General features: G+C 36.2%; 3 protein-coding genes across 12 annotated transcripts; 2 read left to right on the top strand and 1 right to left on the bottom strand.

Annotated features, from left to right (window-relative positions):
- Window positions 1–756: 756 nt before the first annotated feature.
- On the top strand, window positions 757–3,941 carry LOC107908984 (probable anion transporter 5). 2 transcript variants are annotated; one of them, XM_016836315.2, is made up of 2 exons: window positions 757–1,189; window positions 2,264–3,941. In XM_016836315.2, the coding sequence occupies exon 2, from the start codon at window positions 2,418–2,420 to the stop codon at window positions 3,744–3,746; it is 1,329 nt and encodes a 442-aa protein (XP_016691804.1). In that variant the 5' UTR covers window positions 757–1,189; window positions 2,264–2,417; the 3' UTR covers window positions 3,747–3,941. The 2 variants fall into 2 exon arrangements, with proteins under 2 accessions (XP_016691804.1, XP_040945018.1); XM_041089084.1 differs by lacking the exon at window positions 757–1,189 and adding an exon at window positions 1,399–1,788.
- Window positions 3,942–4,702: 761 nt separating this feature from the next.
- On the top strand, window positions 4,703–6,161 carry LOC107908983 (homoserine kinase). The gene has a single exon (XM_016836314.2). The coding sequence runs from the start codon at window positions 4,866–4,868 to the stop codon at window positions 5,955–5,957; it is 1,092 nt and encodes a 363-aa protein (XP_016691803.1). The 5' UTR covers window positions 4,703–4,865; the 3' UTR covers window positions 5,958–6,161.
- A 543-nt stretch (window positions 6,162–6,704) lies between these two features.
- LOC107908982 (monosaccharide-sensing protein 2) lies at window positions 6,705–14,767 on the bottom strand. Of its 9 annotated transcripts, none has more exons than XM_016836305.2 (8): window positions 14,510–14,767; window positions 10,543–12,039; window positions 10,397–10,428; window positions 10,166–10,302; window positions 9,378–9,944; window positions 8,259–9,178; window positions 7,918–8,105; window positions 6,705–7,291 (listed from the first exon to the last, which is right to left on the bottom strand). In XM_016836305.2, the coding sequence occupies exons 4-8, from the start codon at window positions 10,242–10,244 to the stop codon at window positions 6,832–6,834; spliced, it is 2,214 nt and encodes a 737-aa protein (XP_016691794.1). In that variant the 5' UTR covers window positions 10,245–10,302; window positions 10,397–10,428; window positions 10,543–12,039; window positions 14,510–14,767; the 3' UTR covers window positions 6,705–6,831. The 9 variants fall into 9 exon arrangements, with proteins under 9 accessions (XP_016691794.1, XP_016691797.1, XP_040945017.1 ...); XM_016836308.2 differs by having other exon boundaries at window positions 11,972–12,039; window positions 14,510–14,756; XM_041089083.1 differs by having other exon boundaries at window positions 10,166–10,323; window positions 10,511–12,039; window positions 14,510–14,748.
- Window positions 14,768–15,373: the final 606 nt, after the last annotated feature.

Raw genomic sequence — 15,373 nt, 5'->3', positions numbered from 1 at the left:
CTTCTCTGCTATGTTCCGTGTTGAAAATAAACCTTTTAATTTCAGTATAAAAGTTGACTAATCAAATGCAACTCTAATAACATCCTCCACAACTAAAGCATTGTCACACCCCAACTCCGATTGCCTAAAACCAAACGCCTATGCTAAATTGAGGTATATAACTCTTACCCCAGATTTAAAAACTGAATCTTTTCCAATTTACATGGCAAAACCTCACATCCAATTGGCATCATGGCCTCTAAACACGCCTCCAATTGCAGCAATATTACTGCTTTTCAACAATGCACCATCTATATTCAACTTAACCCACCCTTTCTTCAGCAGCCTCTAATAATCACCCCGACACCTTCTGAATGCAGTGGAGCTCACGTGATTTTGAGTTTACAAAGTTCCCAACCCAAGTTAAACATTTACCTACAAGAACATTACTATGGCTATTATATATTGAAAATGAAAGTATTTCGGCTTTTCCATAACAGCCAACACAATATTGCAAACAAAGTCGGCCAATTTTCTTCCTTCATTATCAATTCCTCTTGAGATAACGAGTTCTTGGTTAACCACATGTTCAGATTCGATGAAAAGAACATATTTCTGATTGAATTAGGAATCACCGTCTTCCAAATTACTTTTGAGAACTCACAATCTCGTACGGTAAGTAGACTAGTCTTAATGGGAAATCCACAACGAACACAATAGCTTTCATTAGATATATGCCGGTGAGCCCGCTCCCCATTAGTTAGAATTTCTTGTCACAACCACCATAGAAATACACAAACTCTTACACTTTCAACATAAATTTACATGGTTTAGTGGCTATATTATAACAAATCCATAATGTTAGTGTTTATATAGTAATTTTTTTTAAGTTCAGAATTTACCCCTTATTAAATGTTAATGTTGACACAGTAAAGGAGAGAGGACCAGGAAGGGTTTGGCTTTATAGTGAAGAAGGCTTCTCATCTCATGTGTGACATTGAAGGAAAGAGAGAGAAGATAACCAAAAACCCCCACGTTTGACTTCCTCTCTCTCTTTCTTTCTTTCTTTCTATCTTTCTATCTTCTTTGTTTTTTATTCATATATCTTTCTTTATATCAATGTCCTTACATGTTTGACATTCACATGAAACATTAACCCCTCTCATTCTCGCTCTTTTCTTTCTTGGATGCATTCCCAAACAATCCCAAGGTGTGTTCTCTTCTTCTTGTTTCTTGTTTCTTGTTTCTGCTTCTTTTTCTTCTTATTGCTTCAATTGAGTCACTTTTTTTTGTTCAATTTTCCCTATTAATTCCATTTCTTGCTTCGTCTTTTAATGAGAAATGTTGGATTTTAGTTACTGAGATTTTTTGGGTTTTTTTTTTTTTTTCGTCTTGTTCGTTAAAGTTGACCAGCGGGTGAGTTTCTGGGGGAAAGGAAAACCGAATACTTTAACTAAAACTCAGTTCTCTTATCCCCTTTTATATATAATGAGATCGGAATTTGATCATTTCTTCTTGTATTTTGATTCTGCTTGAATTACTTCATTTCTTAAAAGATGTTTTCTTTTTTGCCTTTGTTTACTTTCTTGCCAATGTCTTGTTCTGTTTCTTTGAATTTGTTAGTACGTGGATCAGTTCATTCATCTTGTATATAACTGATAAAAAAAATGGTTTAACGTAATGGAACCCTTGCATTTTCCCAGATCTTGATTAAAATGCCAATCCCATTTTTCATGCTTTGCAAATGCTGTCTGCAATTTTCTTGATCACTTCAATTCCAAATTTGGGAAAATGTCATCTCTACCTCTGGTAATGATTTCTTGGGAAAATATCACGGTTTCATCTTTTGATTTTTCCATTTTTTTCTACTTATAAACTTCTTTATATTCTTGGGAACAAGTATGAGTTACTAAATTTGTATCTCCCAATTTTTAACTCAAGAAGTTTCATGTTCATATTAGTTTTTACTCTTACATTACTTGAGCAGTATTTAGTTTCAAACTTCTGTTAATCAGATTACATGCTACTCTATTAATCCTAGTTATTGTTTATCGTCTGGATGCAGTTCATGCTCAAGTTCACTTCATTTCCTTACCAGCAATCTCGCCTCTAGAAATATTTTGTTTTGATGCAGCCAATGTTTTCACTTAAGATTTCAGTAATATAGCAAATTAAGCATGAGTTCTTTCTTAATTGATGTCTAGTTAACATTTAGCTTTTGCAAGTTGATTTAATGGTGCTTTACACTGTATTTGTAACATTTGAATAATATTTTTCCTTTCAGGCTTGGCTAGTATCTTGTAGGCTTGGAACACTATTGAAGAAACTACTGTCTTGTTGTAAAGTGGTTGCTACCGAGGATTGAACACCAAGCTGCTGGATGGTCTATTTGTTTGAAGACAGTTAGCAAAACTAAGATTCCTATAGGAAAGTGAATTATGACTTGGATGAATCTCCCAAATCGATACTTAATTGTCATTTTAACCTTTGTTAGCACTTGCGTTTGTTACATAGAACGCGTCGGCTTCTCTATAGCATACACAGTTGCAGCTGATGCTGCTGGGATTAACCAGTCAAGCAAAGGCACGATACTTTCCACATTCTACTATGGTTATGCTTGTTCTCAAGTGCCTGGAGGATGGGCTGCTCAAAAGATTGGGGGAAGGAAGGTTCTTCTTCTCTCGTTTGTATTATGGTCATTGACTTGTTTCTTGGTTCCGCTAGATCCTAATAGAGTCACAATCTTAGTCGTTGCTCGGTTGCTTGTTGGTGTAGCACAAGGTTTCATCTTCCCTTCAATCCACACTGTCTTAGCACAGTGGGTTCCGCCACATGAGAGATCGAGATCTGTTTCACTTACAACTTCTGGGATGTACCTAGGTGCAGCTATGGGGATGCTTTTCCTTCCAAGCCTGGTGAAGTTAAAAGGTCCCGAATCTGTATTTCTTGCAGAAGCAGCATTAGGTGTCCTCTGGTCTGTGCTTTGGTTTAAATATGCAACTGACCCCCCTCGATCTGAGCATCCAAAAGCCGCCGCTGCTGGATTTGGAGAGTCTTTGTTACCTACCGAAGCAAGTCCAAGGACAAAAATGGAGAATGGAGGAAGTACTGTCAAAGCAACCAAAATTCCATGGAAGAAGATTTTAGTCAGCAGGCCAGTTTGGGCAATTGTGGTAAATAATTTCACATTCCACTATGCTCTTTACGTATTGATGAACTGGCTGCCTACATACTTCGAGCAGGGCCTCCAGCTGAGTCTTCAGGAAATGGGTTCTTCTAAGATGATGCCCTACTTAAACATGTTCTTATTCTCGAATATAGGTGGGATTGTCGCTGACCACTTGGTCACCAAAAGAGTGATGTCAGTGACTAAAACTAGGAAGTTCTTGAACACTGTAGGATTTATAGTTGCTTCGATTGCACTGTTAGCACTTCCGATCTTCAGAACATCTGGTGGAGCTATTTTATGTTCTTCAGTGGCACTCGGGTTCTTGGCACTTGGGAGAGCTGGTTTTGCAGTGAACCATATGGATATTGCACCTAGATATGCAGGAATTGTAATGGGTGTCTCAAACACAGCGGGTACTCTAGCTGGGATTATCGGGGTTGATATGACCGGTCGGCTTCTTGAAGCGGCTAAAATCGAATATTCAGGTCTATCCAGTCCTGAAAGCTGGAGAGCAGTGTTTTTCATTCCTGGATGGCTGTGCATATTCAGTTCTTTCATATTCTTGGTCTTCTCAACAGGGGAAAGGATTTTTGACTGAAACCAAGTCAATGTAAAACTTGTACTGTGTTTAACTGGTGAGGTTCAAGGGTTTCAACTGCAAATGTATCATTGTGATGGGAAGGGTATATAGAAGGTTCAAAGAAATTAACACAGAACAGTGGCCATTAGGAATCATTCTTTTATTGTTGTATGTGTTATTTTGGTTTATACAGTGAGTTCGATTTTTTGCAAATGGAATGATTATACATATTGAGATTGATTTGCAATGTGGCAGTTGTTTTGAAACCCCGAAATTCTTCTTGGTATCATGTAAACCAAACACGTTTTCCCCTATGAAATTCAATATTTTCTCTTTCACTTTAAATTTCATTATTATTGATGCTGCCGTCTGTCATAGGTTGTGCCTTACTTGAACGTGTGAGAATATATGAGTTTGGTACCCAATTTATAAATCGGTCAAGTCTTAGGTAAGTCATTTTAGGGCAAATGGTCAGGTTAGGCTTAGGTCAAAAATGATTTACTCGAAGCCTAGCCTATTTATAAATAATATTTTTTTTTCTAAACTTATATTTCAAGTTTATATTTTTGTCCCAACTCTCTCAAATTTCAGACGGGCCTTTTGAGCCGTGCCACCCATGGACATGTCTACTTATATTAATATAAAATTAAAGTAATTTTACTCTCTTTTATATATCATGATACGATTAATATTTTAACGATCTAATCATCATATTTTATATTTTATACATATAAATTATGCATGTCAAAATTAATATAATTTTAAAAATTTTAACTATTTATTCTATATAAAAAAAGAATTTAATCGTTTGCTAAATATTAATATTTATATAATATTTTAAATTGATATAATAAAAATATCGAATTCGTTGTTATTAATAAATTTAATGGTTGAATGTAGTAATGCAAGTTTATCTTCAATATTCGACTAGTTGCTAAAATAAATTCTAATTAACTCGTGTGGTTAATCAGATGGTAATTAAGCAAGCCTTGTGGTTAGCTTAGCAGTTAGCAGAGCTATTGGGGTGAGTATCTCTTTCAATCCAAAAGAATCTCCACAAATCCCACCACTGCCACTTTCAGTTTGTTTTCCTTTTAATTAAAACCCTAATTTCCCCAAAAGTTTCAACTTTCTTTAATGGCGATCTGCTTCCAATTTCAATCCCCTCTAAAACCCATTACCTTTCCTTCATCCACCACCAAAAGGGTCCCCATTTTCAAATGCAAAGCCTCGTTTTCCACCACCACTACTACAGAGCTCGAGCCTGTCTTCACCTCCGTCAAGTCCTTCGCTCCCGCCACGGTAGCCAATCTCGGCCCAGGTTTTGACTTCCTCGGCGCTGCCGTTGATGGTCTAGGCGACTTCGTTTCCCTCAGCATCGACCCTTCTGTCAGCCCCGGTCATGTCACCATCTCTGAGATCTCTGGGTCCTCTAAACTCTCTCCCAATCCTCTCTTCAACTGTGCCGGCATCGCTGCCATTGCCACTATGAAAATGTTGAATGTTCGCTCTTTCGGCCTTTCACTCAAACTCGAAAAGGGCTTACCTTTGGGCAGTGGACTCGGTTCCAGCGCCGCTTCCGCCGCCGCCGCTGCAGTGGCGGTCAACGAGCTCTTCGGTGCTAAACTCGGAGTTGATCACCTGGTTCTCGCTGGGTTAGAATCCGAAGCTAAAGTTTCCGGCTATCACGCCGATAATATCGCTCCTGCAGTTATGGGTGGTTTCGTCCTAATCAAAAGCTACGATCCTCTAGAGTTAAAGCCCCTGATTTTCCCCCAGAATCAAGAACTGTTTTTCATCTTGGCCAGCCCGGAATTCGAGGCCCCCACCAAGAAAATGCGTGCGGCTTTGCCCGCCGAAATTGGGATGCCGCACCACGTCTGGAATTGCAGCCAAGCGGGTGCACTGGTAGCATCGGTGTTGGAGGGCGACGTCGTGGGGTTAGGGAAAGCATTGTCGTCGGACAAGATCGTGGAGCCTAAACGAGCACCCCTGATTCCGGGGATGGAAGCTGTGAAGAAGGCGGCTATCAAGGCCGGAGCTTTCGGGTGTACTATTAGTGGTGCTGGGCCGACGGCGGTGGCTGTGATAGACAATGAAGAGGAAGGGAAGAAGATTGGGCAAAAAATGGTGGATGCGTTTTTAGAAGAAGGGCATTTGAGATCGGTGGCAATGGTTAAAAAGCTGGATAGAGTTGGGGCTAGGCTTATTGAAGGTGTCCCCAGATGATAGTGATGATCAATAGCAGAATCACAGGTCTCTCTTTTCCTTTTTTTTTTGTTTTTTGTTTCGAACTGAGGAAAGCTTTGAATCATAATTATGGGATCTTAATATTTGCCTTTTGATTTCGAGAATTGTTAGTTTAGTTGTTTGCCTATGCGTTGAGCTTTGATGAATTAAAAGAAATAAACCCAGAGATCTTTATGGTGTTTACATTATTATGTCTTGCAAACATATATACTATGGTGATCAAACATATACTGGAATTGAAAAGGAATATGAACTATGAACAAAGATCAAGACTTTCAGTTTCCCAATATGCCTGCTTTGAGCCGATGAAACTTTGAAGAAGACAGGCAAAATCCCAAAGGCAAAAAAAGAAGAAGAAAGGCTGTTTGTAGCAGCCATCTTCAAGCTTATACTGTGTTATTTAGGTGCAAAAGCATGTCCAATGTGTTAAGGCAGGGGCTTTCGGCTGTACCACTGGCTGTGGCTGACAATGAAGAAAAGGGAAAGGAGATTGGCCAAAGGATGGTGGAAGCTTTTCTTAAAGAAGGGTGGCAATGGTTAAAAGGCTCGACAGAGTTGGCTCTAGAGGCTTATTGACAGTCCCAGATGATCAATAGCAGAATATGGGGTCTTTCTTTTCATATTTTAATTTTTGTTGTGAGGAAAGCTATGAATAATGATTATGGTTTCTTAATATTTTTGTCTTTGCTTTAAAAAATGGTAGCCTATACGATGAGCTTTGATGAATAACAAAATAAACTCAGAGATCATCATGACCTTCACATTATGTCTTAAATGTATACACAATGCTTAAAAAAGAAAAGAAAAAACACAGTAAACTTTCCAACAGATAATTCACCAAACTCGATTGTTTTTAGCAGTTAGAATAACCCGTGTTTTTAGCAGTTATAGCCTGCTTTGATCCAACGGAAAAGAATTCCGTGATGACTTCAAGAGGCATGCCTTTGGTTTCTGGAACTTTTAAAAACACAAACACAAATGATGCAAGGCACACGGTTCCAAACATCCCAAAGACACCGGCAAGACCTATGGTTTTGAGCAACACCGGTAGTGAATATGCGACAATGATGTTAGAAATCCAGTAAACAAGGGAAACTATGGCAATGCAGGTGCCACGAACTCGTGTTGGGAAGATCTCCGCACAGAGAATGCTGGGAATAGGCCCGAACCCCATGACGTATACACAGCAGGAGAGCACGACACTAACAGTTGAGATTGCTGAACGCACAACACTCCCCATTTTCACAAAGCTTCCTATGACTAAGATGAAAAGACATAATGCCAGGAGCGGGACTGTGATGAGCAGTAACCTCCTGCAGAAAGAGGGAACAAGGAACCATAGTAAAAATATGAGAAGAGATCAAACAACAGAGGGAAACATTCTGAACCAGCAGGTCAATGTCAAACTTCTTTGCAACTTTACATTAAAGTAGCTTCTAGAATGTGTGCATACATGTCCAGGGACCTGACTGGCATCAATATATATATTTCAAATAGAAGCTAAGACCTGAATAGCCTTACATTTCGTAGTATTAACTCTATTGCTGCAGTAAAACCTGAACAATTTTTGGCATTTCTCGGTTCTTTTTCATTAAGTTATGGACTATAGTACTTTGGTAAGTTACTTAGGGAAACCATATTGTCCATGAGCCATCCAGTCAAACCTGACTCAACAGTGATGCTTATGTATGGCATAATCCAATGGAATCACATTAGCAGTCAAACTTCATTTTCTATACCATCAAATAGACACTAATAATCAACAAATCCACCATCATATTATCGGCACATTTGTGACAGTAACTTCAATTTTGCCAGTAGAAAAGTGTGCTGATATCTTGTTTTTTAAATTCCTTGTTGCACAGATATCTTGTGTTTTAGGGTAAGGCTTTGTTGTCATTCAAACGGAACTTTAAAAAAAAAGAAAGAACAAATTTACCTTCTACCAGCAACATCCACAAACCGCATGACAACGGTTATACTAGGAAGCATCAAAAAGGTCGTAACGCAGCTGATAAGCAGTGATGCAGAAGATGAACTGAGGCCAGTGTTTGAAAGAAGGCCTCTAACTCCTGCCAGTTCAAGAATTTCGGGAATGTAGTACAAAATGCTGCTCATACCAGAGAACTGCATTTTAAAAAGAAAGAGGAGGAGGATCTTCAATGAGCAAGTGGCTCCAAAGAAGGAAAATATTTTTGCTACAATACGTATACAACGTTGACAGTAATGCATCAAACTCCACTTCAAGGTATAAGTTTGGAAAAGATTATGCCACATTACCTGCTGGAGCATTTCAATTCCCACACCTACTACCAAAGCATGCTTGACTCCTGGTTCAAGAAGATCATTCCAACTTGGTCCCTTTGCAGCTTCAGCTGGATGCACTATAGCTGGTCCAACCGGATGCTGCTTCATAAGCTCCTTGGAATAAAGAGCTGGATGACTCACCAAAGCAGCAGCTGGGACATAGTCGTAGCCTGCAAGGACATCAGCACGAGATGGAGAAACTATTGACCTCTGCCTCAATCCAGGTACACTCTCTTCGTGCATATAGATTCTTTGAAATCCCCCTTCTCTTTCAGACCATTTCCATGCTAGCTGCCAACCACCACCAATCCCCATGCTACCAAGAGATTCTCCAGCATTTGTAAGAAATGGACCCTGAAGTCTCGCGCTTGTGACACTTTCCTGGGCAGTTGGAACCATGTCCTTCTCCGCACTGGCCTGCCAAGAGATCAAAGGAGTCCGCAAATTGTCATCAGAGTCATCAGATTGCTCTTCATCGCTCTCTCTGGTAACACTCTCCTCATCTGACTCTTCAGCTCTAACTTGATGACCTCCCAAACCAGAGAAGCTGCTAACAAATGGAAAAAGTGTACTTCGTGGAACACTTCCTGCTTCAGAAAGCTTCTCATGGGCACTTCCCAGGAGTGCGACAAGAGGATCCACAAGCCCAAGAGGACTCTGAGCTACGCTTGGTTGCTGAGACAAAAGTTGCTGAGACAAAAGACCAAAACTTTTCTGTCCAGTGACAGGTTTGGCCGTCCAGGAAAGACCTTCTTCAGGTCCATATAACTTGATTCTATCTTTTCCGGCAGTATCAGGATATTTAGAATCCCGACTGATGGAACTAATGAGGTACTCCTCTATTGATGTTTCACCTCCAACACCAAGCCCCTCAACTAGCAAAGCCATCTCACCTGTTCATCTAAATAATATCAACAAGATGTATCGTATTCATCATATGCAGAGACTAATAGCCTTTGAGAAGCACCTATTTTGTGTGCACACATGAACTCATAAATGGAAACACAACACAAACTCAGTGGCAAGTACAATGTGCATAAAGGTAGTAAAGGAACACTGGAACATAAAAGGAGTGAATGCAATCCAACTAACCAGAAACATCTTCCCTGCCGCGTATCCTTTGCAAAACCTTCCTTGCTTCGCTCATTCGACCTTTACTTACTAGCCATCTTGGTGATTCAGGCAAGAAGAATACAGTTAATGCTAAGTATACGAGGGAAGGAATAGAAAGAACTCCAAGCATCAATCTCCAATTTGGTAATGTTGTTAACGACATACCAAAAACCATGCAATATGAAAGAAACATCCCAAGGCAACCAGAAAACAGCGGAAGGGTATTCAAGAATCCCCTTATTTCTGGTGGTGCCGTCTCGGATATATAAATCGGGATCAGAGTTACGGCCAATCCAATCCCTAATCCATCCAAAAGTCTTGCCAAAAGTAAGGTGGGAACATTAGGAGCCCATAACATTACAATACCACTAAGAAAATAAAGGAGGGATGAAATAATTAGGATGGGACGGCGGCCTAGCCAGTCTGACAAGCTTCCTGAACATGTAGTAATGCAGGTAGCTCCAATGAGAGACATTGCTACAATCAGGCCTTCTATTGCTGGTTCACTCTCCAATTTAAACTCTTTCTTTATGTACATAACAGCACCTACAGCATGAAATTCAAAGAGGATAACTAATTAATGAATCTGAAGTGATAGCCAAATCACACATGCTTCACATTGAAACTTCAAGTCAATTATGTTTACCATAGATCAGTGACATGTGAAACTGAACCTTTTAGTCTAAAAGAGTGAAGTTCACATATATTGCACTACATATATATAGTAATTCATGAAACTAATTAAGAACTATAAAGAAGTAAATTACCAGCAATGGTGGCACTATCCCATCCTTGCAATAAGTTACCAATAGTTGCTGTAAGAGCTACAAGCACAGCTCCACTCATTTTCACAGAAAACAAAAATCCCCAATCCTCTCAAAAGTTAGTAGTAAACAATGTAACCCTGAAAGTTAAACAAAACAATCTACATCGTGGATCAAAATAATAAACCCAATGTACCCATATCCAATTTGAAACACACAAAAAAAAAAATTTACCTAGGGAAGCAAAGGCAGTAGTACAAACACCCCTGCAAGTTGCCATCACAGCATTTAGCGTCAAACAAAATATACAATGATATACCAAATGAAAATTAAAAAACAAAAAAATACCCATCAACAATAAGAGCAAAATTAGTTCTTACAGCCCCCCTTTGACAAGTTTCTTGCTGTGCCTAAAGAGAGAGCAGTTTGCAGATACTATGAAAACATGTGGAGGAACTTTGAGTGGCAAGATTTTATTACGAAAACAGTTTATCCTAGGAAAAACATAAAGGGGATTGTCTAATCAACGAAAAAGTGACCTTGACGAATCATGGGTACGATTGCCAGGCTCCAATAAACGCCATTATTGATCTTTTTGCAGATCCGAAGCTTGAGGGTCTTCTTCTTCGACTTGTTATAACGTGTCCACGTAAAGATCTTTTAAGGTATATCATTCAATCCCATGTGTGAATCCATTAAATATAAGTTGTATGTAATTGTTTTCTTGTTGAAGTCGGAAAAAGAAAATAATAATAATTAAGTGCTAAAAACTAAAAAACTACTTTATGAGAATTGAATTTATTTATTTATAATTTATTAATAATATTTAATAAAATTTGTATTCATATTAAAATATTTTTACTTTTTATAATTAATTTTCAAATTAGAATTATATACAAATTAAAATTAAGATTTAAAGTTATAAATAAATTCATCTAAGTTATTAACATTCATATTTGATAAATTAAAAGTTTGTTTTATCTTTGCAAAGAAAATAAATATTAGCTGTGGAATGGGCTGAGCCCTCGATAATAAAAGCCTAATATAAATGGGGGCCCATACATCTAGGTTTAAACCTCACCGGCCCAACACTGCTTAGCTGATTTAATAAATCCTACGTCTAATTTTCGAACGTATTTTTAAGACAAACCAATGTTTTCAAAAATCCAATTCTTGGTCCAACTTATTAAGATATCGATTTAATCAATTCGATCGGTTTATTTGATTTAATTGAATAAATTGCCAAAAAATCATAACAATTTATATATATTAAAAGAATCGATGTTTTAATTCTGTTCGAAACAATTCGTAAGTCAATTAATCCAATCCTTCATTCTAAATCCGTATCCGGTATTCTCGATCTAACCAGGCCGATAGTTAAACTGGTTATACCATATATTTTTTGTACGACTTATTAAATAAATTTAAAAAAAACGATTCAACTATTGATTCAACCAACTTTTAAGCCCAATTCAACCAGTTTTGGGTGATCCATGAATCAACTAATCTAACCCCTTTTTTGGGCCGATACTCCAATAAGTTCCCTACCCAATCAGTCGGTCCATGTAACACCTCTTAACCTAAACTCGAGTAAAGAATATTACATTTCAAGCCAAACACTTCACTCAAGTACCAAATAAGCCATCCAAAATATCACAATTTCATATTTTATAACTAATGACCACAATGTACTTAGTACATTTCCACTTGAACTCTACTCGGCACTAATTAACTTTCACATTCATACTAATTGAAATCTTAATTACATGTCACTCTAATGTCCATAATTCAAGTACTTAATTTGCAAACCTTGCTTGGATGAGATGTGATTTGAATTGCCTCGTTTGAACTCTTTACACACGATTACTTCCTGCACACTACACGTTTAAAAGCAACGCGTTAAACTTCATGAAAGTTTAGTAACATTATCTAAGTATTTAACCTTAATTTAACATTAATATCATTAAATTACATTAGTTCATTTTTGGAAAGATATATCAATTAATTAATACATGTAACATGTTTATAAATAATTTTGTCACTCACCAGTTCTCTCACTTTTCATTTTCTTTACTCATCACTTCACTTGTTATTTTCTCCACTTAGCCCTTAGTAAATGATGGACAACCGAGAAGGATGCATGTAATAAATTGGAGCACAAAAGTGCTAGAAAACCCCAACACCAAAATGCAAGTAACACGAGCACAGGAGTGCGAATAACACAAGAGGGTTCAAGTATTCCTATGGAATGTCTGATAAGCTATAAAAGTAACATATTTTAATCTCATTCTTAATGCGTTTTTGGATGATTAATCATGTAAATTAGTGAATTTGATGCTTCTAATCTTTTAAATTCATGTTTCTATACTTAGGAGAGCACTGCGGAGTGAAAGGAGCGAAAAACGAGCCAAAATCGGATAAATAGAGCTGTTTCTAGGGAATGAAACCTATGATGAATCTTATTATTTAATTTCTATTTTTACGCGATAAATACTTGATTCTTATTCTCATTTATGTATGCTTCATTCGTGTTTTAATATTTTTAGGATATTAATTCATGTTTAATGTGCTTCTTTCAGTGGAGCAAAAGTCTCTGTTTAAGAGTAGATCTAGCATAATTGAGTAGAGTTGCATGCAATCCTAGAAATAAGACGACATAAATCTACCGAATTAGAGTCAAATCTAATAGGGGAATCCATAGATTGAGTTAATGCGACAATAGGGGTTTTAATTAAACAGATATTTCAATTAATCAACCTAAAGTCAGTTGTTCTTACTCTTGAAAGAGATATTAACATAATTTAGGAATTTCTACGGATCAAGACACAGGTGAATAAATCGTTTAAATTCATATTCATAATAATAAGTGAAGTCTAGACGGATTCTTTCCTAGGTATAGTCTATCTCATTGGTATCTTCAATTATTTTCCTATTTTATTCTCTATTGCGTTTAGTAATTTTAGATTAAAAACAAGTACTCTAATTTGATGGATAAATAATAGAAAAACAGTAATTACTAGTACTTTTAGTCCTCGTGGATACGATATTCCCTACTCACCTTAACTATACTATTGTTCGATAGATGCGCTTACCTTAGTCGTATTTATAATTAGTTCAGTGACCATCAATGTCAATTTTATCCCACTGGTTCTACCTTGTTTATTAGGGCCATTACACGATTTCATTCACTTATGCACATTTCTTTTTAAACTCTTTTTACGATTATACTTCACTTTCCAAGTATCCTCGAAACATGACACGAATATATCACGCACTATTACACAAATAATTCTTATCATTTTATACTTAATCCACTTGCAAAATACACATAATATTTTCCTTCATAATCATATATATTTAATTAAGTTTTCAAAATCACTCGATTTACAATTATTCCATAAATCTTAATGCTTAGCTTTCAAAACATTTTTATTTATATCTCATACATTGAAATTGATAATTAAGTTTTATCTGAAACCAAACATCCTGTCACTAATATAATTTTTTCTTATAAAAGATCCTCTCGTTTTTTACTGCTAGACAACTTTGACTTTCTTCCATTGAAAAATATTTATCTTTTAATACATAATTCGTATAATATTTTTATTTGTTTCTCTTGAAAATGAACTCATTAAGTTTTTTAGATATATAAATTACATAAATTAATTCCTTTTATACAATTTTTAATGAATTTTCAAAGTGGAAACAGGAGAGCCTGAAATCATCCTCAATCTATCTGACCAAAACTTAATTTTCTCATTAATTATATTCTAAATGATTACATCGTTCCTTCTATATAAAACTAGACAATGAAATTTTTTACCATAAAAATTGTAAAATTTAACTCAAATCAATTCTTTTTTAAAGTCGACTCAAGGGATGCGGCTTGGCAGCTTGAGTCTTCTTCACTAAATTCTATTTTCTCTTAGCACAAAATTTGGAATTTGATTACGTTTGATTCATAAGAAACTAGACCCACTAATATTTCTGAGCATCTAAAACTCTGTTTCTAATTCACTCTATTCAGTTTTTGATAAATCTTTGAAGTCGGACCATTGCTGCAACTTGCATATCATGTACACATAAACTTATTCATACTTCCATCTTTCATCTCCCTTAACATATCACTTACTAACTTTAATTCTCATAATTTCTAGACATCAACTCTCATGAACTCCTTTACACTAATATTATTTTTAATTAAATTCACATACACCGCACTTATTTCATCACATATTTTAATTTAGACCTTTGAAAATAAGCAGAACTCTAGAAGTACAAAAAATTACTCTTTCATCTCTACTTCAATAACTCACAAAATTCACAAGAGAACTCTTGATCTCTTACCTTGCCACCTTGACTTCTTACACTTTCTTAACTTTCTCCCACCTCCATCCATGAATTCATGAATTCTATCTTCAAAACTGAACTTCTGATCCTGCTAGACACTTCACCTTGGAAATTCACTTAGAAATAAAAGATTTTGGGTGGAAAGTATGAAATTAGATGGAGAGGGACTATTTGTAGGAAAATCTAAGTTTTCTCTTCTCCTTCAAGCTATGGATGTGTGATGCGTGGATGAGTGAAGAAAATTCTTCATTCTTCTCTTTTTATAATCGTAAAATAATATAAAATAAAATATCTTATAAAATAACCTCAATCCAATGGCCAATATTTCATCTCACTTTCCATCATAATCCAAGGGCTCATATTGTGCCAACATTTCATTAATTAATAATTATATTTAATAATAAATATATTTATCTTTGATCCAATGACCTGTATCAAATCCTTCCTTCTAAGGTAAATCCGTTGGCTCAAATTCAATCCACATGTCCAATGGCATTTTGGTGATTTTATCAAAAATGTCTCACTTGCAAAATAATCATTTTGCCCTATCAATTTTTAATATTTACAATTGAGCCATTCTCACTTTTAGTATAATTATAACTTTGGTCCTTCAAATTTTCCAATTTTTTATTTAATCCCTCAACTTTTTCAATATTTATGATTTGACCCATTTATTTTTCACTTATTTATAATTTAGTCTATATTTCAAATTAATATCTCACAACATACTACTCATTTCAACTTCCTTAGGTATCCAATACCCTTCTCTACTATTACTGATGTATCACATTTCTTTTAATTGAGAAATTTCACTATGCATATTCCCAATAAAACTCATCATTTATTAGCACAGCGATTTTA

This window comes from Gossypium hirsutum, chromosome D02 (assembly GCF_007990345.1).
Source record: "Gossypium hirsutum isolate 1008001.06 chromosome D02, Gossypium_hirsutum_v2.1, whole genome shotgun sequence".
NCBI classification, from domain to species: Eukaryota; Viridiplantae; Streptophyta; class Magnoliopsida; order Malvales; family Malvaceae; genus Gossypium; species Gossypium hirsutum.
The sequence above is the reverse complement of the archived record's forward strand: the minus strand, read 5'-3'. Positions and strand labels throughout refer to the sequence as shown.

Excerpts from the sequence above, each read along its gene's own strand:
- LOC107908983 (XM_016836314.2), top strand. The coding sequence starts at position 4,866 with ATGGCGATCTGCTTCCAATTTCAATCCCCTCTAAAACCCATTACCTTT.
- LOC107908982 (XM_016836305.2), bottom strand. The coding sequence starts at position 10,244 with ATGAGTGGAGCTGTGCTTGTAGCTCTTACAGCAACTATTGGTAACTTA. Across the intron at positions 9,945-10,165 it reads GGATAGTGCCACCATTGCTG|GTGCTGTTATGTACATAAAG; the intron begins GTAATTTACTTC and ends TTCATGCTGTAG. Across the intron at positions 8,106-8,258 it reads GAATTGAAATGCTCCAGCAG|TTCTCTGGTATGAGCAGCAT; the intron begins GTAATGTGGCAT and ends TTTAAAATGCAG.
- LOC107908984 (XM_016836315.2), top strand. The coding sequence starts at position 2,418 with ATGACTTGGATGAATCTCCCAAATCGATACTTAATTGTCATTTTAACC.